The 26,233-nt window shown below is 33.3% G+C and overlaps 1 protein-coding gene across 2 annotated transcripts in view; it reads left to right on the top strand.

Annotated features, from left to right (window-relative positions):
* The window catches only part of LOC144440790 (gamma-aminobutyric acid type B receptor subunit 1-like), a 212,038-nt gene that overhangs the window by 182,059 nt on the left and 3,746 nt on the right, over positions 1–26,233 (top strand). The window contains exons 12-17 of one of the 2 annotated variants that reach the window (XM_078130178.1): positions 8,597–8,755; positions 18,160–18,216; positions 21,888–22,089; positions 23,398–23,525; positions 24,248–24,376; positions 25,342–25,479. In XM_078130178.1, the coding sequence (XP_077986304.1) occupies positions 8,597–8,755; positions 18,160–18,216; positions 21,888–22,089; positions 23,398–23,525; positions 24,248–24,376; positions 25,342–25,479 (813 nt within the window). The remainder of the gene's footprint in view (positions 1–8,596; positions 8,756–18,159; positions 18,217–21,887; positions 22,090–23,397; positions 23,526–24,247; positions 24,377–25,341; positions 25,480–26,233) is intronic. The other variant, XM_078130179.1, reaches the window with a different exon arrangement.

Here is a 26,233-nt window from a genome sequence, read left to right as displayed (position 1 = left end):
GACAGACAGACATACATACATGTACATATGTACATACATACATACATACATACATACATACATACATTTCAGCCAGTATATATCCATTGTTGGACAGATTCCCGAGTCTTGTTTGTAGATATCACTGCCTACCTTTCACATTTTACTGGCTACTTTTAGAATTATAGATGCATCACTTACATAGCAATATATTTCAAAATCTTGTTATGATTTTTTATTTAGAATTTCTTATATGTCAGGAATTATATTACCACTAAATATTTGTTTTTTTTATAATTGGAATATATGAAAATAAAATGCTTTTTTCATGGATTTTTTCCAATTCCCCTGTAACCCTGAAGGACTTATAAATGTATGCATGGACATCAAAAAATGTTATTGTTAGTCCACGCAAGCACTGCCTGTGTGTCTTAGAAATAGTTGTTTTATGAATTAAATATTTGTTTTTATAATTGGAATATATGAAAATAAAATGCTTTTTTCATGGATTTTTTCCAATTCCCCTGTAACCCTGAAGGACTTATCAATGTATGCATGGACATCAAAAAATGTTATTGTTAGTCCACGCAAGCACTGCCTGTGTGTCTTAGAAATAGTTGTTTTATGAATTAAATATTTGTTTTTATAATTGGAATATATGAAAATAAAATGCTTTTTTCATGGATTTTTTCCAATTCCCCTGTAACCCTGAAGGACTTATCAATGTATGCATGGACATCAAAAAATGTTATTGTTAGTCCACGCAAGCACTGCCTGTGTGTCTTAGAAATTGTTGTCCATCCTTACAGTGTGCATAGACCCTCCTTAGTGGAGGGTGTATGGAATGTGCAAGAATTTTCTTTAATCAGCATATTGCTAATATACTTCAAACAGGTCAAAGATAATTAATATAACTGTGTTTAATACAAAATTAACACCTGTAATTAGCCCTCCATGCGTGCCATACCTACATGTAGATTGTTAGCTATCTGGTTATAGGTTCTACAGTTTAGACACCAATTAACAGAACATATGGTCATAGGGGGCTATGTCTTCGATGGTATGTAGACTTGTTTTAGCTTACTGGTAGCCACCTCCTCTCCTTTTCGCACTACAGAAATTTTTGTCATTAGCATTCCCTTTACATGGCAGATTTTTTGACCAAGTTTCCATCAAAATAGTCAGAATTTTATTGGGTTTCTCTTTTCTGTTGTGTAAAACTGTTATCTTTGTGGTCACTTTTATCATTTCAGATTTCATAAATTTTCATCTATTATAATATCAGTACTACATATAAATAACAGAAAATGAAAAATAGTGTCACTCTTTTTATTTCACCATGATGATAATTCTTGTGCCAACAAGAAATAAAATTTATGATATACATTCTGATGTAGCAAACTTTGACTATTTATATTATTGATGTCATTCTCATATCTTACTTTTTCATTAAAATTGCCTTTTTTTCTATTTATAAATTATGTATGATTTGTACCACATGCAAGCCAAGTTGAACACGTTTGTACAAAAAATATGGGCTGCATAACCTGTGTTACTTATTAATAGGTCATAGTATGGGGTGTATAATTGAGTCCTTCTGCAGCGTTTATATTAGATGTCGTCCTTAAAATGCACAATTCTAGCTTCCTGAGTGGATAGGAAAAGCAAAAACAAAACACACACCCAAAAAAAAAACCACTACTTGTATTAAAGTGGCCATATGGATGAGGAATGGGTAATTATTTATTTTTGGTTTTTGATTTACAAAACACATTTTGTCATGAAAAATCAATGTGAAGCAACTTATGTCAAGTCCTTGTTTGTAACTTTATAAATTGCAAAAGATAAATTTGCGAAACAACATTGTCAACCTTTTTACACATATTCTAGCTTTTTTGCAATGTATCGAGTTCCAAACACAGACTTGGTCAATGTTGTTTCACATTAATTTTTCAAGTATGAAGCCATGATAAAATTGTTTTATGAATTAGATATCGAAAATAAATACCCAATCCTCATCCATATGGCCACTTTAACACACAAGTGTATTTGATAACAGAAAGTGCTGCTTTGGAGGGTTGTACTGAGGTTAAGTGTTTGAAAAGAAATTTTGCACATATGGACAATATTGTGTTTTACTACCAAACCAGAGTGACTATAGAGTTTCAAGAAATATGTTTTTATGTCTCACACAGTGTCTTTTATACAGACACTGATGAAGTGTAATCATACAAAATGATACATTTTATTTCACTGTGAACACAAATCAACATCACTGTCAGATGAAACAAGGAAGATTCAAACACAAAACTGGTTATTTTTGTTCACAGTGAGATAAAATGTAACATTTTATATGCGTGCTCACTGTTTTGTTTGTGTAGTTTGCAACAAAAATATTGTTTCAGATGTAAAAAAAAACATGCCGCCTAATTGAAACTCTATAGTCTTTCCGGTTTGGTAATACTTGGGTCTACTCCTAGAGTCATATCTTGAGTGTCACGGCACTCAACTGACTGACAGACAGTGGTTTATTAAAATTCATAAGATAAATACCTGGCAAAGACACTAAATCCAGTAGTCTACATTTACAGCAAATGGACAACATTTCATTTGATGTGCTTTATAAAGTCAGCAACTCCTCAAGTGAAGATAATCTTGAGTTTACTGCACTGCTGACAGATATCACTGGTTTATTAAAATTCATCATATGAAATCTGGCATAGACACACAATACAGTAGCTGATGTTTTGATACTCAAAGTGATGCATAGGGCCTGCTAACCTAATTGTCTTGCTAAAAGACTTATCATGTTCCGTTCATGTACAAGTCACTATCTTAGATAAACAATGACAAATATTTGAAACGTTGCACAGTGTATGTGTCTCTTACGATATGGAATAAACATGATGTGCGTGCAGACAATGTTACATCTTTTTGATATTGGATATATGGTTAAATATAATCAATCACTTTTTAAGTTCAAAGTTTGATATCAATAAATATTACATCTCTAGCTCTTGTCTAAATTCAAGTGCCAAAAAAAATTCAGAAAAATGAGAATTTTTACTCAAAATAGTTTGTATTAGAATCAGATACTGAGAAAATAGTGACGTTCGGAGAGATTATATCATTTTCAGGCAAGATGATGATGTCACCTCAAAAGTAGAGATTTTATCTCTGGTTCTAGTCTAATTAAAGTTGGAACGTGTTCAAAATTAACAGAAAACAGTAACTTCAAAACAAAATTATTTTTAGTTTCAATACTGGAAAGGTGTCAGGTCAAACAGATTACATTTATTTTTTCATAAACGTCACTTGGAATACAGATTATGTCTGCTTGTAGTCTTAAAGTTGAAATGTGCTTATAAATTTAAAGTCAAAATATACCAAAAATTGACAGTATAACATGAATTTTTATTAAAATATAGTTTGAATTCAGTAGCTTAAATGTACTGGTAAGGTGAAGGTTGGTGAAAATTATATTAACTCATATATATTGCAATTTCATTCTCTACCATCGTGCGTAAAAGGGCAGATGACAACGCAGGAAGTGATCATAAAAAGTTACAGCGAGTTTCTATTTTTAGTCTTAACATTTTTATGACTATAATGCAATAAATCATAGTTTTTAAGTGACAATTTTTACAGCACAGATATGAAATGATTAAATTATCTTCCAAATCGAAAGTAGTAAATCTCTTATCTTTTCACTGTATCTTACTATTTACTTCTTTATTAGCTCCCTGTGGGTATTTCTTTCTTGAAATTTTCATCAAGTTATGGACAAAAATAATCTTATCATGCAACTTATAATTGTAAATCCTGATAGATGTTTGAAATTATAACTTTTGCCATGACAGATGATAACTTGTCATGTACGAGAATGAATGTTCAGGGACTCTGAGTTCATAGTTACATATGACAATTTCTGCTCACGGAGTCAACAATCCTTAGAAGGGAATCTCGAATTTTCACTGACGTATCATCAGGAGTTTGGAATTGTCCTGTGTGTTGTTTATACAACCCAGCTCATGGTTGTGTCTATGCAACATCATTATAATAATTGAAAGAGCAGCTTAATGGAAGGATCGTCATTGAAAATATTTTAAACGTGTATTAATAACAATAATTATATTTGTAACAATGTAACTCTCACAAATGTGGTTTATTTGATGGAAAGCACTGTGTTCGTTCTTCATATCTGGTTTTCAAAGTGTTGCATATCTTGATTATCTGGTAAAACAATGTTTGCAGTTAAACTCCTCATATTACTACAAACTCATAATTACCCAGGTGCCCTGGGCGGCTATTTATCTGAAGGTTATAAGCACTTAAGAGTCATAAATATTCACTGTTCATCTAATACATATTCACATCTGCTAAGACTAATGGGACAAAAAAATTACCACAGTTAGAACAATAGAGGTAAAGAGAATTTTCAATTTGGTGTTTCTTGGCAATCGAGTGAAATCATGAAATGACTCTCCAGAACCCAAAGTTTAAGAAAGTTCAAAGTTTAGCTTTCCCCTTTAAATTGCAGACATCATTAACTTTAACCCCTGGAGATAAAGTATTCAAACTTCAGGTACATAGACATACAGCATGAAGTTCTCCATCCAACATTAGCTTCGTTTAAAACACTAACTGCCAGCTAAGTCAAACATCAGCAAAGTAACTTTAATTTACTACTAGGGACACAGTACAAAGATCTTTCAGAAGCCCCAGTAATAATGAGGCGTCAAACAAGGACATGCTCTGGGACTCTGTGTTTCTGTGGAAACCTTCACCACTTTAACAATTACTCACATGGCAACATCATTTTGGGAAAGTTTTCCTTTGATGAAGTGAATGATTTGTGTGATTAGTAGAAATAATTTGGTGTTGAAAGTGACAATTCAACTTACAAAATATGTATTCAGTATTTAGATGTTATTTCCTAACATTTTTCTTCATTCAGTCAAGGAAAAAACGAGTGACCTAATAAGTTACATGGCCTTTGTCACTATGAGTCGCTAGACCAGCACTAGTAATATCAAAGAAAAATCGGGAGAAGTAATGGCAATTTTGAATATTTTGACTCATATTTTGAACACAGGAGAAGCAGTGATGTAGACATGCGTTATCATGACATAGATGCATGTTGTTGTGACATAGAGTGACCAGAGAATATATTCCATATTTTTGTTCTACATGGCTCGTGCATGGTATTATGTATATATATATATATATATATATATATATATATATATATATATATATATATATATATATATATATATATATATATATATATATATATATATATATACATGTAGTTTGAAGCTATATGTCTCATATAGATTGATATATCTATAATGCTTGAAAAGAAAGTCTTGAGCTTTAGAGTTCAATTCTTATCTGTAAGGTGATGAGTTTGAAGTTACACCATAAAGACAGATCAGAGAGGGAAACACATAGTTTCTATAGGAACGCAGATATGATGTTTTACCCCAAAGCAAGGAACACATGTAGAGAGATTAAGTTTCTTCGATAATGGAAAGTGATCTGATATGTTTTGCAGTTAGGTGTGTAGCAAATGTGAAATGTCACATAAAAGCACTTTATTAATTACACGGTGCAACCTTTTTTACAACTGTAGGGCTAAAAAGAACTAAATTTAGTATTGTTGTTGAATTTTCCCATAAATTATGACATTGTGAAAGAGTCGCTCACAGCAATATTGGAAAAGAGGATGAAAATCTGGAGATAGTAGAACGAAATAGAATATCAAAGTGTCGTAAATTATTGAAACATAATGAAAATGAAAATGCATTGATATAGAAACCGATATCTAGAATGTTATCAAGTGATTACATTTTTTAAATATTTATGTTAAAAACTTTCAAAGAGGACTCAATTTTGTGTCACAAACAGAGGAAGTTTGAAACTTGCAACTCATAAACTACGAGAGTTTCAGCAATGTTGAGAAAGAAGTATTTTTTATAAAGGTCTTGAGTTGACATTCACATGGAACCCTGCCCAGTAGTTTATAAATTTGCAGATCTTCTTGATATGTAAAGTGAGAGAAATTCGATAGCAAGAGAAATGTTATCATACTTGGAAAGAGTATCATGAATAAGTCAGTGCATAGAACTTATTTGTACTTTGTTAAGGTTTTTGGTACATACATTATTAAGTTTGAGTTGATTATTTTGTAAGAGATTGGACCTGTGTGTGAGTCCACAAGAGAATAAGATCCCAAAAAGTATAAGTAGTACACAAAATTTGTATCTTATATCGGAATTTTCTAAAGCCTGTGGCATGGCTCAGCGTTGTGACATTGTGATTTTGCAAGCCTATAATTGTCGGTGTCTGAATCTGTGATAACAGCACCATAAGCCATGGAATTTTATTAGGATAGACAAACAAACTGAAGTCCTGCCGTCTTTAGGGTATTCAGTGGCAGACACATTGGCTGCACCGATAATACATTGTATACAAAGTGTATCAAAGATTCCAAAATCTATTGAATGCAGTCCAGAATACCATTAGATACAAGTACTTTAAGCGATGCATTGATTTACGAATGAAAACGGAAACTCAAAACACAAGAATAAAAGGGCTGAATAAACCTCTCAGCTAGCAGAGTGCTATTTTTTCTTAATGTCAAAGGAGTGCATACCTCAATATGTTTGATTTTTGGAATATTTATTTTTGTATTACTGAAAATCGTGCTGAAATAAAAATGTGGGTCTTCAGTCAAAATAGACATTTACATGTCGATCATGCTTTACATTCTGTAGTAATACGAGATGTAATTTATTTGCCCATGTCTTTTGGGACGTGCTTTTAAAAGGCAATGTGTAATTTTCATCCTTGGAGGTCAGGGTAAGGTTCAGAGGCCAGTGTAGCAACTTTTCAAATGTAAGCCCCAAGTTTATAGTTTCCGATGTGCTTTGAATTCTAATATAGTAATAACCACATACTGATGGGAATTTATATTAAAGTCAAAGTCAGTGTAATCTCAAATAGAATTATACAGACATGTACCGGTTTAGTGAAAATCTTTACTCCCTGTAGTATTGGTAGTTCTTCAGTGTTTTAATGGCAGATGTACCGAATGTATTACTGTCCCTGGATCACAAGAACATCAATTTTTGTAGTCTTGAAATAAATAGTAACACAGAGATCTTCACCTATGTCGGTTGATACATTTTCTAAAAGGTTGTACTGAATGATAGTAATTCATTTATTGATTGATTGATTTTTTTTTAGATTTATTTATTAATTTAAAGCAATGTACCCAAAAATGGATTTTCATAACTTGAAATAGAGTACATACAAATATATTAAACACACAGCAAGAGTCATAGTCATAAAAAACACGTTTAAAACAACGAGAGGAAAGAAAATTATTGACACATTAGCAGCAGTTGATGTTGTATATCTAAAAGTGTCAAATATGTGTTTTAGGGATGTGGTGTTTGCTTCTGATGTTATGTATGTTGATAGATTGTTGCATATTTTGTTGTTTTATAAAATAGCTATACTTTAACTTTACTTATATTGGACTTAGGAGAACATTTTTTATTTGATGTATTGACGAAAATTATTGAAGTCAAACGTAAGTATGAAATAAGTATACTTCAAATATACTTAGTACATAAATTGACAGGTAGGATCAGAATATTTTATCTGACATTGTAACAAACAAGTATCATGAAAAGTATACTTGAAATTGAGAGAAAGTAGATTTTAATATGGAAAAATATACTTTTTATATATTTTTTATACCATTTCATTTTGGTAAAGGTACCGTTGTTTCACTTGTGAAGTTACCATATTATCACTTTGTGTCATGCTGTTTGTACATCACGATTTTGTGTTTAATAATTTTAGAGCTATATTTCGTGCATGTGTTTATAACAGAATGTAGTATATTGCAATCACTTGTAGTTATTCTCAAAACCTTACATAGAGATTGATAAAACAGTAATTCAGAAAAAATACTATTCCTGATGTGAAATTTCTTTCAATTTGTCTATTGTAAGACTGTAGTCGTACGTTTTTCGGCGCAAGATTTATTTAATAGCTGAATATGCGCAAACGCTTTTTCCATGTGGAAATGAGTCCCACTAATATACTTTATGAAATGTCATATTTATATATGTACAGGTGTTGTGAAAGTAAACGTGACGTTTCACCCTGGCCAGCCTCCTCTCACACATATTAGGGGTTGGCCGATGTGTGAGGGCGCCCCGTCACGGCGTACCTTACAGACTATTGTGAAAGGTGTCAACAAGAGTTGCACTTAAAACGGTTGACCGACAAGATGAGTTGTTTATACAAGAAGTGTCTAATTTCTCCTTGTACTGTCCAACAGACAAATTGAAGTGTGCCTGACACATCTTATATTACCATTCCATCAAATTTTTTATGCACCAAAATAAATACCACTTCAATAATAATAGCTGTCATATTTAATAATGCATAGGTGTTTGTATTAATATTCAATTATTCAAGGAAATATCAGTTGCCTAGCGATTTGCGTTATTCCAGGGAAATGTCATTCTTCTAGGTATTTGTATTAAATATTCATTTTCTCATGGAAGTATCTGTTTTCTTGTTACCGTTTCAGTTGAATGCATGGGTACTTTGTATTGGGTTTGATTTAGCATACGGGGCAATGTTCAGTAAAGTCTGGCGAGTTCACAGACTCAGTACAAAAGAAAAGGCCAGCGAGGCGGAAGATAAAAAAAGACATCGGAAAAAAGAAGAAAGAAAAAAGACGAGAAAGGTAAGGAAATAATATTCCTCTGTACGTAGATGCCACAAAAAAGAAGCTCTAGTATGGCACAATCTTGGGAAAGTTCCGATGGTTGTTTAGCCTTTAGAAGTAAGAAATGTTATTTCTGGAGAGATCCAGGCAAATTTGATCTTCCCGAGATATAGCATAACAGGAATTATATGAAGAAATTTCCCCTCTGGACTTACAATGACTGGCATTGAGAGATTGCCGAGGTTATTGCATTTAGACATTTACTTTTCTGATTTGAGCTGCTGAAACACAATTACAGTATTTAGATGACACTAGTGAACCAGTCTTCTATGCTCTTTTATCCTTCATCTCCGTTGCCATGGCCACGTCATAAGGCTTTTCGTTGTTACCATGGCAACGTGATGGAGTTTTCATAAGATGAGCAAAGAAAAGGTTCACAAATCAAAAGACTAACAGTTTGTCAAGACTGTTTGTAGTAATGTTCATTGAGGGTTATTTTGAAACAAAGAGTAGGTATTATCAATGGGAAAGGTTAGAGTGCCCCAAATGAAAGGGATGCACGACAGTTGAAGTCACAAATGAGCAAGGAGCAATGTAAATGTCGCAGAGCAGGAATAATATTATCAATGACCTAAACAACAATCAGTGGTGAAAAAGAAACTGTTGGAAGTTGTCGGTAATCAAAAACAGATAATAAAAGTGGTCTGCGTCGAAAGCAACAAGACCAGGTATACAAAGTATATAATGTTGTTGAAAAGATGATTGCAATTCTAAATTGATGTACATGTACCTAGCAAAATCACTCAACTTTCAACACATTGTATATTATTTCTATATGTTTTCTGATAAAAAGTAACCCTATGCTGTTTCAGACTTTAATAGCTCGTCTGATTGTAGATGGTTACATGTAGTCCCTTTTCCAATTACATCAATTTGTATTTTCAGATTTCATCATTCAGGAATATGTGATGCTTTGTTAATACACGACAAGTTTTATAACAAGTCAATGAACCCAACACTCAGTTTGAAATAGTTTTCAAAAGTCTTCCTCCTGTCACTGGATCCTTGTTTTCTTTTGCAAAACAACCAAAGGGCGGTGTCCTCTTATATGGGATAATCTTGAAGTGACATCCAAATTTGTATTCCAATATGAAAAAATGTGCATGGAAAGATGCTTGCTTTTCTTCATCATTGAAATCTTTATCTGTGTTGGAATGTACCGTATTTCATTGTCACTTCCCAAAACACTCCACCACAAGAGGGCGCTCTGCACAGAAAGTGCATATTGTTTTTATAACAAAATATTTTTCATCCAAGTAGTTCTGACTCTAAATTGTACCACACATATCTGGTTCAGAAGAACAATTAAAAACATATTTGCATGAATAGAGTTCTTCACCATCTCGAAGGAGAACAGCTCTACTTTGAAACGTGGGAAAACCCTGCATCATTACATGTAGAACCGGTAGTTGTTCATGAAGATGCAATTATATTGTAGGAACCAAACTTTAATGAGCATTGATTAGAATGATAATCACTCTTGCAAGGGTTACCCAGTAACCAAGAATAGATCATTTGTGTTACAAACAATATATGGTGTAGACTGTCGCCTTTTTTCTCCTACAACACTAGTCTAATCGCAAACTGATATTGAGGGCCAAAGGCCCGAGCGACTCGCTCGGGCCTTCGGCCAACGACCACTTGGGCCTTCGGCCCTCGATATCAGTTTGCGATTATACTAGTGTTGCGCCGGATTGGAGTTTAGATAAAACGAAGGAAAAAAAAGGCATGAGCAACTGTCGACAGTCTATATATGGTGTGAATGTGTTGTTTACAAAAGTGATTGTTTCCTGTCCAAATGATGAATTGTATCAACATTTCCCATAATGCACCATTCAAGGTGGCCAGTTTGCCAACACTTCACACAATGCACCATTCAAAATGCAAGTCCCCTAATAACCTCTGGCTAAAACTAATGCTGTATGCCTTAATATGAGAAAGCTTTGTGTTGAATGTGCTGCTCATCTGTGCAACAACCAGTGAAGGGATGACATCCCACAGCTGTACTATTATACAGAATTCAATAATATTTGCTTAATAGATATCTTAAGATGTTGATGTATATGTTGTTATATTGAACATTTACACTTTAATTTGACAAAGAAACAGAATCGATGACATACCACCAAGGTCTTTTCACGATTTAATGGACGCCAAAAATCAAATCAATGTTTTGTCTCTGATACAATTAAGCCCTATACTATTATTTGTCTGTGATACGATTTTCTGTAGGGAAATATAATCAAGATGCATATGACAAGATTTGGCGAGCGTACTATTTTTGGTGGTGAAAATTTCCACCTTGTTTAGCACATGTTATTTGATAAACCGTGTCATCAAATACAATGTCATCTAAAGATTTGATTAAAGATACTATTTATGATATCATTTCAGAATATTTTCTTCCATTTAGACAAGCAAAATATTACCCTACCCGTAGACATGTAGGACCAAACGCCACAACACTATTTCCGCAATCACAAATGACATTTTGAGTTTTGAATTTTCGTTCCATTTAGCAAGTCTACAAATGATAGCTGTGTCACACTGGTCTGGAATGGCATTCCTACATAGATCGTTATTGGTCGAATACACAATAAGACATATTTAAATTGTAACATCAGCTCAAGTTGTCCTGTTTGTCTGTTGATGTCTGTATTTCTCATGCAAGACTTCCATTCAAAGGCACATTAGAACTTTGGATGAATGTGTTTTTTATTCTTTAATCTAAATTTGCACGTTTGGATTGTTACATGAGCCCATGTCACATGGTTTGTCATCACTGTTTCAGCTGATTGTATTTTGAAGTCCCTGATGAAGCATATACCGTACTTTAATACAAAACCTTGCCTTTTTTTTGGACATTTAAAGCCATTTTTCAATTTTGTGTACGCATTTATTGTGAACATCCCAAACTGAGACTGATGTACATGTAAACCTATACTTTCGTGAGTGAAGATAATACTGCTGGATTTGATCAGATACATCTTCTTTGTTCATATATAGAATGGTATGCAAAATATGAGTATCAAATTACGTCTAATCAATTAATTATTACCAAGTCTTTATAAAATATCTTCATTTGCTGAATGGTGAAATCTCGGTAGGATGTCCTTTAAAGGTAAGATGCAGGGAAAAAAACACTAAAAGATAGTTCCAATATTAAGCCTTACTGTGCTGTTTCTTTGGTCATTGGTAAATATCTCATGTATAAAACAGTGTTTACTTAATATCTTAAGTCAAATACACTCTAGAGTCTATCGCCATAAATTATTTCAGTCTCTCGTCATCATTTTTCGACAGTTAAACATATGTTTGAAATTACATTTCACGTTTTGGGAGTTCTTTCACTGTCAGGGATCTCATAAATTAATTTATGTAATGTTTGAACATTAAGCAGATGTGTGTTCTGATGAGTATCATAAACTTATTGCCCGGCTATAAGGGCACTACATGTAGTAGATGTCTATTACCCCCCCCCCCCCCCCCCCCCCGAGGGCTGTATACCGGTACGCAACAACTGTTTGCCAAAGCATGCAAAACTGAAAGTTTTACTTCCCAAGGCTAAAAGCCATTAAGGGAGGTAGTTGCTACATAAACAGCATGAGAGGTAATATGACATCTACTAGTGCCATAATAAGGCCATGGAATGTGTTTTATAGCACATATTCTCAGGCACATACTCTTTCTACAATCAAAAGAACTGAAAAGACTCCCATGCTACTAAAAATATAATTACCCTAGGGAAAATAGAATACGACTGGTGCACGCTTTATGCAAATTGAGGTGACTATGTGCTACTCATCCATCCCACGTGACACATTGATTCTAACCTAAACTCTGAAAGCTGTATGAAAATGATGTGTTTAATTAGAATTATTTAACTTTACCGAGAACATACCAGCTGAGTAGTTTTCTAGGGCTAAATCACAGTTACACAAGGTTGAAATTTACTTTTCTAGTATTAAGTGGTCCATGTGAATAAATTAAAAATACCACCAGTTTTAGATTATGGTGGTCCTCAGTGTGATGTTGGAGGCCAATATTCAATGTTAGCATTTCATCTGCCATTTAGTCTTCATTTGCATATTCTATCTTGTAGAAATCTTCAAAATTTCTACATTGAAATTTCCTGTAGCTAGTTGTATCTACAAAAAGAATCTGATGAATCTAATCAATTGATTTACATGTCATTCTTTTTTTGAAGAAATTAAAGCTTAATTTTGGGATTTTGAAAACAAGACAGGACTACCACAAATTGAATTTGGTGGTTGAAAATGAAATGTTCTGGTCATTGGACTTGTCGATGCCACTGCTACATTCAAACCAGTACTTGCTGCGGCATGGATTGGTATATGTTATTTGCAGATGAATCACTGTGATGGTTTGAAAGTATAGTATTTGCCTCAGTTTAGCATTGTCACATTTGCATTCAGATGGAGTCCTGCCCAACAGTCTATAAACTCACTAGTCTCACTTCACATATGAAACAACTACCCAAACATTATAGGAAGTAGCCTGTATACTTGAACGTAAATGTGTTTAAGTTGTTTTTGCAGACTGACTCAAAATCACTTATTTCAAAATAGGTAACCGTTTGGAGTACAGAATTAGATGTTTTTTTAGTTATTTAGAGTTCAATTTGTGTTTTTGATGTGACAGTGAATGTCAATGGGACAGACAACTTCGTCATTATCAATATTGTCAGGTGTTTGTAATCTGTGCAGTAACAAGTAATTCAGACTTATTTCCTGCGTTGCTGTGTCTGCTTTAGTCATTATGACTCAGTGCGAATAAACGTAATATGTCATTATGTAGCTAAATTTAGACATAGTGGGAGTTATAATGGTTGGAGACAGATTTGCGTGTCAAGTAGTTTGTGTTTTCTTAGATATTAAGGCTTCCAACTACCAGGAACTTTCAGTTCTTGTTTTATACAGCTGTGGTATGAAATAATTGATGATAATTATTTATTGCATTGCAAGGCCACCAGCCCATTTGCAAAAGGAGTACACATCAGAGGAATACAAGTTATAGTACGCTTGTCGAACTGGTATTTCATTCATAAGCACCAACAAAAAAATTTTCAACCCACAAATGAAATGCAAATTTAAAGGCCAAGTTTCGATTGGGATTAAATTTTTGTTAGAAGTGTGAAACAGTCGTCTGGCAGGGCTATAAAGTTTTGATCCAGAACCAATCTGATTAAAGTTCAATGTAGATGTCAGCTAATCGTTCATTTTAACTCGGTATTTTTGCTTCAATTGACCTTTGTGATACATGTTTACGTTTTCGTCGGGATGGTAGAGGAGGTGGCCATCAAGACAAAAATGTAAACATGTATCACAAAGGTTAATTGAAGCAAAAATACCAAGGTAAAATAACAATGAACGATTAGCCGACATCTACATTAGATTTTAATCAGATTGGTCCAGAACAAAGAATGATCCTATGTAATCCTTAACCCTTTAAAGGCTGATACCCACCCAATTTTTGGGTACAATTATATTAAACTAATACAAGAAATCAAGTCCTGAAAGGGTTATTAAGGCTTCACACAGAAAGAATGCTACTCTAATGTGAGAACCAGGAAATGAATCCCTGGCCTGTAAAATCACTTTATGATAAGGCGTACCAAAGACAGATGTCAGATTTTAAATACTTGCATACAAGTCTGTAACCAATTATCCAAAATCACCATTCAACCTTTCTCTTTACATAGGTCAATTAGTTTTCATTTTATTGGCTAGGGTTATTTTGACAATCTAAAAGTGTCCTTTGTTAGATCTGTAACCTTCCTCCTAAGCCAATTAAATTAATTTCAATCAATGAAAGAGTTTGGATATTAATGCTTTGCCCAAAATAATTCATTTGATGGTTAAATTGTTTTCGATTACACGACTATAATTAGAGAATCACAAGGACAATTCTAACTCAAAAAAAAACAAAATGAAAAGAATTAAATCTAGACTATTTGTTGTAAATGTTATTACTTTCACTGTCTGTAATCAGTTAGGTTCAAAAATCACATATTGAGCTGAAGAAGAAAGTGTTTTAAACACAACTTTCAGAAATAATAAATGACGATCACGCTCCGACACTGGTGTTGGCAGCAGCCATGTTGTTTTTGACAGCGTGAATCTGCATTTGATTCAATTGCAATGTATGTTGCCATGAAACGCAGGAGAGATAGATACCTGTTATCATTAGTTTCATAGGTATAGGAAAACATAAATCTAAATTACAATTTTAGATTCTGGACAGTCATTTCTGTTACAGACACTTCGAAGTACCCTAGTAAAAAAGAAGTACATGTACAATGTCAAATTCATGTGCCCTGGTGAATGTTTCTGTACATGTTATTCATATTACCTGTTGATGTAGCATGTACCTTAGAATTAACTAATAGCATATATAAACTTTTGCTGTTACTCTGCTTAAGAAAACTTCAACCTTCATATTGGGTTTTAAAATGACTAAATTTAAATATATCATTTTGACCCCTCTTTCAGAACTTTGTATGGTGACCCCAGATTTTTTTTATTGACTCTAAGAGAATAGGTTTTCTTAAACAAAGTAACAGCAAAACTTTAAAGAGTTTATTTCCACAGTACATTCTACGTTTAAAAAGATTAGAAGACACAGACTCCAACAATTTGATTAATGTTTGGATGATCACAATATTTTTTTAAAAACAGGATGTAGAAATTATTGACTTTAGCTAATATCAATATTTTAGTAATGCATACAGTGGTCTTGACACGGATATATTAGCCTGTAATGAGAGAGAGATTAAATGTCTATTAGATCTTGTTTACTTTTGAAATGAGGAATCTATCACCAACCTTTTGATGTAACCAAGATGTAATGATGTCTCCTCTGTTTTTGTAATTGATGTGGCCATGAAAACTGTCATTATAAAGATATTATTTGAATGAGTCTCCAACTGTAAAAAAAATAAAATAAAAAAAAGCTGACAGGTAATATTATTAGGTATTTTTGGATCTTATTGAAATCTGAAATGACTGATTATTTTATGTGGACTTGTCATTGTGTGGTATTCTTTGGGATAATAACATCACAACGTCAAAAAACTCATTTTGTTCATCTTCTGTTGAATGATGAGTTTCATTTCAGTCATGTACATGCAATCAATTTCTGTCACTTTATCGGCTTGCTATCTTTTGATTTTTTTATTTATAAGTAAATTTCAGCATGATGTAATTTCTACTAAATGTGGACATGCAGTTAGCGTGAAAAGCAAGAAGTGTGTAGAAGATAGGTTTATTCTGTTGGAGGAATTACATAGTTGGCGTTTTCTCAGTGTATTAAGTAAAGTACGTGATTGTTATGAGTGTTGATATCATGGATATAAATCTGCTGATGTTGGTCTTTCTATATGTAGAGATTGAAGTTATAAGTACACATTTGTAAGAAATCAAGTTATCACTTTATTACCATCAAAGATATTGATGTTGATGTTCCAGAGCATCAATGCTGGTGTTTCTATCATGAGTTTTTTTTTGTACAATTTGAGATGTCATAAATGATTTTGTGCCATATGATGATTCTTTCTCAGAAGAATTTCCATGTAATATTTCCAGAACTATATGAAACTATACTAGGGACTGTCTCAATCATTTCAAAATTCCTTCATGGTCAAATAAAGTCTTAGGTAATTCTGTACATAGTGTTTGTGTTTCACATGATATCTATTTCAATCATTTTTCATTTAATATTTTCAAAGTACTACTAACAGTAACTGTACATGTACTGAGCAATTTTCATCAAAGCTTGAACAACTTTCCGTATAAATGATATTGAAACCCGTTCCACTGAACCAAAGATCGTAAGTGCAATTGGCACGGGGATAAAACCTAAGGATTTGACTGAAGTCTCACCGGATAACACAAGGCATCATCACAGACTTTCAGTATACATTGTTTATTTCCCTAAGGATTCCATTTCCCTTGATTTTCAATTTACTTTAATTTGGTTTTGATAAGAACGACATGCGTATAGGTGAATGCATAAAGCCGGACTTTATCAAGAGTTATCAAGTGGATGTAGATGTGGAAAAGAAATTCACCAACTAAATAGAGCTATTGCAACACTCTGAAATAGTGTGTATGTTCAAATGTATGTTGGAATAGCTCACATTGAGGAAGTTGTGACAGAAAACTTAAGTGGAAATTTAAGATATTTCAGTCTGTTTCTAGCTCCTGTTGATGTCATCATTAATCACACTACAAGTAACGGTAGTGTCACTTTGCACGCAAATGTGAACATGACAGTTTCCATAAATTTTTGGATATGAACATTTACCTCATATGATTGTATTTGCCTATAATCATGGAATCAAATATAGAAATTGAAGTACAGAAAACATCTTTGTGATCTAGGCAATCATCACCGTTTCTAATATCAAGTGAGACTATCCTAAGCCAAGGCATAGATCTTCACCCCTTAATCACTAATTTGTGAAATACAAATAAAAGCCAAAAACAGTTATTCACAAAATACAGTTGATGCATTCTCACAGGCCAGGGCACATTTTTCCGTTGATGCTTCAGAAAATGTACAGGGGTGACGCGCATGCTATAAAGAGGCTAAGCATGAGTTGATGAAAAAAGGTGTTTCTTTTAATGCATTGTCTGTGTTCCTTTTTATAGCAAATGTGTCTGTAAAGAAATATGTATTCCAAGGTTGACAGTTAAATGACAAACTGTTTTTATAAAGAGGATGACCACCTGGAAAATGAATGCATTTTCATAAACTTTGGGTTCTGTGGAGTCATTTCATCATTTTACATCATGTAAATGTCGTGCAATTGCCAAGAAACCACAAACTGAAAGTTGCATCACTTCCGTTGTCCTAGTAATGATCCAGTGTTGCCTCATGGGAGTCAGTGTACATACATAGTAAATGAGCAGTTAATATTCATAACTCCGAAGGGTTTATAACATCCAGATAAAGTCATGAATATTTATTGTTCATCTAATAGATATGCATGCATGATAATTCCCATGAGGCAGTGCTGGACCACTGCTTGAACAATACATATCAAGCAATAACTATCATATATCATAAACTTTCAATTTGACAATTGCGTGAAATTTGTAACATGATGTAAAATCATGATATGACTCCAAAACCTAAAAGCCTATGAAAATGCCTTCATTTCGCAATGTGCCATTCCCTTTAGTGCATTGCATAGTGTAAGATTGTCTAGTGTTGGTTTTTATAGAAAGAATGTAGAATATCTAACTGTAAGGTAAATGCCCTCAATTGTAATATTAAAGAATAATGTATATCCCACGTTGTTTTACCCACTGTTGTAATTTCTAGTTGTTTATTTCCAGTGTCATTGTGAATCAACTTCATGTATGTGCACCGCTTTGAAAGTAAAGTTCTGTAAGGTAGAGTCGTAACTTAATATTCTATTATTGTTTCACTGACTGTTGACCGCACTCACACATCTAATGAGCTTAATTCCTACTGTGAGGACATCCCCTAAATGTAGTAGTTGTAGTGGTGTTAAAGGTATTTGTTGCCATTTCGACTCTTAGTGATTTGTATAGTATGTATGTGTAGATGCACGCAATAGTGTCAATGTTTAGTATCATATAATAGTTACATGTTTGGTATATCACATGCATGTCTTTTTCTCTGAAAGCCATATTCACTTTTCTTCATGCTAAATATTCGGGTTTTTTCGTTATTCAGGATCACTTTAGATTCATCCATGTCACGATAAATTCATTAGAGTTGGGAAGAAAACCTTGACAAAAATGACAATTTGGAGATTGAAAGAGATGACATATTCACAAAGGCTATCGTGCACATATTTGGTTGAAGCATTAACAGCTGATTGAATAAACCCAACATTCAAAACGTTTTTAGTAAATATGTCATCGAACATTTCCTTCAATGAAAAATATCTGCTACTTCTACAATGTATACATTTTATCATCTGTAATACCTTTTTGTTTTGCCATCTCAACATCAATCTTAATTTATTTCTTTTGTATCCAAAATAAACTGAAAAATGGTGGGAAAACTAGATTAGCAAAACCCTGTTGTCCTGAAAATTGACCGGGAAATTTTGCCTTTCCTGTGTTGTGAATAAGGCTTTCAGAGACGGCTGTTCACTGCATTAAAGCAATTGCAGCTGTATATTATAGGATTGTTAGAGTGGCATACATGCATCGCATCAACCATTATCACTGTTGTCCCGAAGTAGATGAGTTTAGAAAGAATTCATTCATGTATTAACACAATGGTTCTCTTTACTCTGTCAGTCATGTATAAATGGAAAACACTTCAGACTACATTTTGTGTTGTGTTCATTGATACAATACTACTCTATTTCACTGACCGAAATAGTCTCTTTAACAATATTATTATGGTGTACATGGGTGTGTATATTAGATACAGACGGGCTGCGAGATTTTGAACACAAGCATTTATATTAAAATGAATGGTATTTTTGTATGCAAACCATCATATTTGATGGGTGAGATGAGATGAATGTTGAATAACAGAGGTGTTGATTCTGATGTTGATTGAGATAGCTAGTGTTCGAGATATCTTAGATAAGAAGCTTAGTTGCAGGAAAGGGGAATTTTTGAACATGTATCTACATGTACATGTATTAGTTCTTTTTTTCAGAAAGGAGTGTCAAATGTGGTTTAGTGAGCTAAAAGGGACCGAAAGAGTAACTTGGACTGTCATAAATGCTTTAATGGTATTCCTATGTGTATGATATGTTGTAGTTGTTACCATTTTGTAAGCAAAGTGAATTTGGCATATTTTGCCCAACAACATTTAGTGGAGCCCTCACAGTTATTGCTTCATTTGCAGCGCGCATCTTAATTTTTACTATGCTCACACTCACAATTTTTTGCAATGTATAAACATAGAATATTTACAATAAAACAAAAAAAATTTCACTCACAAGTGTTATCGGTTGAGAAATGACAGAATGATAGATGGACAGTTCCTGAATATGAAAGAAGGATATAAATTGAATGTGATACATGAATTAATACACAAAGCCCATTTTAAATTAAATGATGAAGGAGAACTAACATTCATTTATGTAGCTGGAACTGTCATAAAGTGAAAAAAAAAAAAAAAGTGGGTGAAAGTGATTTTGGAAGTAAATCCCACCATTTTACTCATGTCTTCTCATCATCATTATCATCAGGGATGTACTGTGTGTACTACTGACTACTGATGATGCTGGCAAGACGTCAGTAAAAATTAAGATTCGTGATCACTTCCAAAAGTGGACTCCATGTGTAAAAAAATTCATTCATATCTTAACAACCTATGCACTATTGATGGATGCTGACAAGACAGCAGCAAAAACTTGAGATTCACTTCCAAAGATATTTTTGACTATAAGTGGAAAATTTTGTTTCAAACTATAATCCCATGGCAGAGTTGGTGGGCATTCATTCTCACATAGAATATTTATTCATAAGATGCTGCTATAGTTATGAAATTATGATATGCTATTACCGGTAATTGACAAAAAAATAGATTATAACAGAAATGCAAATGAAGTACTAACTGCTCAGAGGTCTACTACTTCTGAATGCATTCAACAAAATAGGCCAAATGCACTTCCTGTTTTTTAGCCAAGAGACATGTCACACAAACGTAAAACAACACTTTCACTAGTTTTAATACATTCTCAAAGCCTTTATGACAGTTCCAGCTACATAAATGAATGTTAGTTCTCCTTCATCATTTAATTTTAAATGGGCTTTGTGTATTAATTCATTTATCACATTCAATTTATATCCTTCTTTCATATTCAGGAACTGTCCATCTATCTTTCTGTCATTACTCAACCGATAACACTTGTATTCCCATTCCCATGAGGGGTTTTCATACTTTTTCAACGATACTTTTAATATGGCTTGGAACCCTAGAGCTTTTTAAGAGCAGCTGATAGTTCAGTTAACACATCCTAAATTACCTCCATAAAAATTTAAGTATTGTGGAATCTGTCTGTCTCTTTTCTCTTTCATATAAAAACCTATTATAAATACTGGGTGTATTTCTCATTTTTTTTAAATGTCAGCCAATATAATGAAGATAGCAAATGTACAAGATGAATGTTTGAGGTTCTGAAGAAATGCCATTCAGTTACTGATAGTGAAAACTAATTGTAAATTTCACACTAAAACACAAAGTTACAAAACTGGGTGGAACCGTGATTTGATCTAAACAGGCAACCATTCGAACATAAAATTTATCTTTGTTTTGTCACTCCAAAGAACATGAAATATTTTCTATGCTCAAGTTCAAAATAATTTAAAAATTCTAAAAAGAAAATTAAAATTGCATTTTAAATTGCTTGAGTTATGTATGGGATTCTCACAGCAAGGAAAAGATAATGATGACCAAGAAAACGTGTTGGGTAATCTTTTGAGAAAATTTAGCTCAAGTTCTGTGATTTACATTTCATGAAAAACAGATGTACATTTGTACTTTTTTAATTAGAAATATGCTCAATGAATTACTGCTAACCAGCAAAAGTAAAAAAACAAAACAGGACTATCAATTTTAATAATGGAGCTTTGCATTATTAAGTTAATTTCTTAATCATGATCAATTTGACTACTCAAGAAATATATAAAATCCAATATTGTGTTTGATCACTTATGACTCAACCACATCATGCATTAGGCATAAGTAGCATATTTATCTCCCTCAGGATTTGACCACGGAAATTTTCGTTCTGTTTTAACAATTTGAAGTACAAACTACCTTCAATTTGATGCCTTGTTACCTTTTAATACAGGAAACGTCATGTAATGTGTACTCATCATGACTGCAAGTTGTAGTGATTTCCGGCACTGGTACATTGAAACAGCTACCATTTAATACAAATCTACTTCATCTAACTTGGATTAGTTTCTTTATAGAGTTGAATGAATATTATCAGTTTTAGCAAGGAGTGGACTGCAGAGGGCGCCATCTGTCAGGTTTTCTAGAAATTAAGGTTTCAGTAACTGAGCTTGAGATTTAAGTTTATGGTTGCTAACATGTTTATTTTATGTTTGATGTTTAACAGGAAGTGGAAGGCTGGCATCTCTATATCGTAGTTGTAATATTTATAGTGGTAGATATTGTAATATGTACAGTATGGACAGCTATTGATCCGTTACATCGTAAAATACAAGAACTTGCGAAAGAAGAACCTGTTGGGCAGGATGATGTAGAAATCTTACCGCTTCTAGAGTACTGTGATTCACATAAACATTCTGTTTGGTTAGGTAAGAATGAAATGTATTCACCTTTATTGAAATGGAATCAACCACCAATTGTTTGCCAAGAATATACCATTATTGTTGTATGCATTAGGGTCCAACGTGACCATAGGAGATGTAAAGTAAGAACAGACATGAATGCCGCTTGCAAGCATTCTGTGTGGTAAGGAAATAGCTTACTCAGCCCTATTTCTTTACAAAATGGTATCAACCACAATGGTAAGTCAAGAGTATACCATTATGATTGTAGGAATTAAGGTCCGAAGGGACTCAAGGAAATGTATAAGAGTGAGCTCAGATTCAGATGGCAGATTCTTGAATGCAAAACCTGATGAAGATACATGTCTCTTCAAGTTGCATGTCACATTGACTTATTTTTCAAATGGGATTCAAGATGACACATGTCGAGCAATTTATTCTGTCAACGTGAAAAATAAGATTTTTATAGAAATAAGAGAATCACAATAGAGGAGACTTTAAGTGGTGATCCAGAGTAAATAGTCCCTGAAGCTACAAAATTAACACCCTACACAGAAATCAAGTTCTCCATTGTCTGTTTTGATTGCACATAAAAATGCATTAACAGGCAATCATTGGCATTTAATTTCAATTTATAGAGTAGTGTAATGGAGTTACAGCTGTATTCACGCACTTTCAGAGTAAATTTTCATCAACTGAGTTGAGTCAAGTAAATTGATTGTTTGACAAGTGTAAGATTGAGTCATGCACAGAGTTTGAATTTCACAAAATAAAGGAATTGAGTGTTCACATTATGAGTAAGGAAGTTTAACATTCTGCAGTTAACCCCAGCCATAGAAATCTGAGGCTTTCAACTTGTAAATTCCAGCCAAAGGCAAATGAAGGAATTATAAATGTCTAGTGCTTTAATTTCAGTTTACCCTAGTCCAACAATTTTTGACTGAAACATTCTTGAAAACTAACTTTCACTAGCTATACATACAGTGAAGTTCAATTATAGTATATTTGTTTAAAAGTCAATTACATGTGCAAGTAAATTACATATACCTCAAAAAGAGGAGGGGATGTAGGCGTACGCCTACTATGTCAGTTTTTGTAAACTCTTTATTTTGACTGCAAATACTAATCGGACAATCAAGGTCTTGGTCTATGTTATTTGAACATGGTGATATAATTAGCCATTGAGTATACATTGTACTCACAGTAGGGTTGCATTTTTGGTGACATTTAAGCCTTGAACAAATAACAAGAAGTGATCATTGCATGTACATACACATGTAATAAGTATGAAGAATAATTCTGGATATACATCATGTATATTTTATTTTGTTCCAGGTGTAATATTTGGTGCTAAGGGTCTGCTTCTAATATTTGGTCTCTTCCTTGCTTATGAAACTCGCAATATGTCAGTTAAGGAGTTGAATGACTCTCGCTTTGTAGGCATGAGTATTTATAATGTTGTGGTAAGTCTCCTTTAATAATAAGTTACAGACATTGACAAGTGGAGGGATGTCTTTAGGACTGAAATAACTATGAAGATAATTCTGCTGTGATTGCTCTATAGTCCCAAATTTAATGTTCAATATTTTTGCAGTTTATATTAATTTTTGAATAAAATTTCTTTGCCCCATTGTCAGATAAAAATACTATATAGCTGTTTATACTCTGTTGTTGTTGTTGACTTGGTAAATGCAGTGTATAATGTATGTATTGGAAGTGGTTTGTATAATAATTAATGTAAATTTGAAGTGAAAGAGTGAGGAGGGGGGGGGGGGGTCAGGATTCCACTAATGCTATCTGCAATAGTAAATTGTTGATCCAGACGAAACGTTGTATTGTATGCTAGTGTCTTGAATGTTAATGTGTTGAAATCTATCATAATGCAGCCTTCACTCTGTTTCAGGACTTGTACAATTTACAGCTCTTCAGGAACACCTTCTTTATCAGTAACCAGGAATTTCAACCATTTTGTTTGCTTTCATAAGTTACTAGTTGGATTCATCTTAAAGAGATGTGATTTTCACTTTCACTGTTGTCTATTTTAGCTATTTGTCTTTGTATGATAGCACTGTATGTAATAATGGCAAAGATATTTTGATATGTAACTGATGAAGAAGATATTCCCAGCTCAGATAATCAAATAAAATTCACTTTTGCTACCTGTTTTTTTTATATTTATTCACAGGTCCTTTGTGTCATTACAGCCCCTGTCACATTAATTATTCGCTCACAACAAAATGCCACATTTGCATTTGTGTCTTTAGCTATTATATTCTGTTGTCTTTGTACTTTACTACTCATATTTGTACCAAAGGTGAGTAAAATTAACAATAATGTAATCAAAATAGATCTTCTGAATCTACAGTTTGAAACATTTAGCGTAATAAAGGAAGAAGAGAGTATGGAAAACTTTGAATACTGTAATATGAGATTGAAGCATTGTGTTAATCCGTATCAAATATCTGTACTTGAATATTGGCATGATCGGCTACATTGAACTTTTGTATGTACAGTTACATGGCTGTACATTCCTACATGTTTCCCAAACTTCTGCACATGCATGTACACACAGACACGACTTGTCAATGGTGCATATTAAGGTGAAACTCCTTTGCGGGGCATATGTACAATAATAAGTGTTAAGCTGAAGATAAGATAGTGGTTTCTTGCAACTAGGTTGTAACTTCCACATGCACACATATATAACTTTTTATAGTTAAAACTTTGCATGTAGCTTAAAATTAAATCTGTTAGTAGACCTGGATTCAATTTAAGTTTAAACCAACCTCAATTTTAGTTTTGTTTGAGGAGTATACACTCAATTTAAATTCTGAAATTGGTAATTCGTTTTTGTGAGCTTTTTATAACAGAAGTTGTACTTCAGTTTTGATTGAACGAGTTTGCTTGAATTAACGTCACAAAGAAATAATTCAGTTTGCATGTGAACCCCAGAAATGACTATAAAACTTTGGTTATAAGTTTAAACTCTGTTTTAAAGCATAGGTTTAAACCTTTGACTTTTTCGCTGAAGGACTTAATAAGTGTCAAGCTATCTATCCTAAGCATGACAATTCAGAAAAAAAAGGCATGTTGTTGAAATGAGGGTGATTGATAATGTCTCCTACCCATGTACTTATTAGTACATTTTCACCATGACAATTACATTAGAGAGAGCGAAATGATGTGATCTGTAATTGGAAATTTATCTAAAGTGAAAATCAGTTGATGATTTTGTGTTCTTTGTAGTGAACCTATTGATTGTTGTTTTATCTTGTTTAGGTTCTGGAGATGCGACGCAATCCCCAGGGAATGGATAGCCATAGTCTCTCAGGTGCTGCAGTTCCTAGCAAAGAAGACGAGGAGCGACAGCAGAGGTTAGCCGCTGAAAATGAAGAAATCAAAAGACAAATAGCAGAAGTAAGTCATGTGAACACGGTATTTCACCCTCATTTTGTGACTTCAGTTTTACACTTCTTTTTATACAGATAATGAACTCTTATAAGCACATCATACAACACCCCTAATGTGCAATACAAGACATAAAAAGGATTGTTAGGATTTTATTACCTTTCATATAAAGGGAAGGTTATATTTTAGGGATGGGATGTCTGTCTGCTTGTCTGCGTGTTTGTCTGTCTGTGTCATCGTTTTCTCAAAAAAGATTCTATAAATTCAAATGAAATTTGGTACACATGTTCTTCAGGGTACTGACTAGAACTGAGTAGGTTTTGGTAAACATCTCATGAATATTTAAGCATCATTTGCATAATTAATGGAAGGCATTCAGTTTAAATCTGGTTGGGGATGTGTGCAGTCACTGTGTCACCAATCTGATTAAAATCTGATTTGGTGAAAGCAGCTAAATGCTTTATTTACCTCTATTTCCACCATTTTGTGTCGTTCGTTTTTGTTTTGAGTGATCGCCGCCTTCCCACATCACTCGAAACAAAAACAACGACACAAAACGATGGAAATAGAGGTAAATAAAGCATTTAGCAACTTTCACCACATCAGATTTTAATAAGATTGCTGTGTGACTTACTCTTGAAGAGTTCATAGGTAGTAAGAAAAATATAAAAAAAATAACATGTAAAGCAGACGTTATAATCACCACATATGGAATCCATTTGTCTTTATTTTCACTTTTGAATCCTTGTCGGATTTTCTTCCT

Source organism: Glandiceps talaboti, chromosome 10 (genome assembly GCF_964340395.1).
Source record: "Glandiceps talaboti chromosome 10, keGlaTala1.1, whole genome shotgun sequence".
NCBI lineage: Eukaryota > Metazoa > Hemichordata > Enteropneusta > Spengelidae > Glandiceps > Glandiceps talaboti.
The sequence above is the reverse complement of the archived record's forward strand: the minus strand, read 5'-3'. Positions and strand labels throughout refer to the sequence as shown.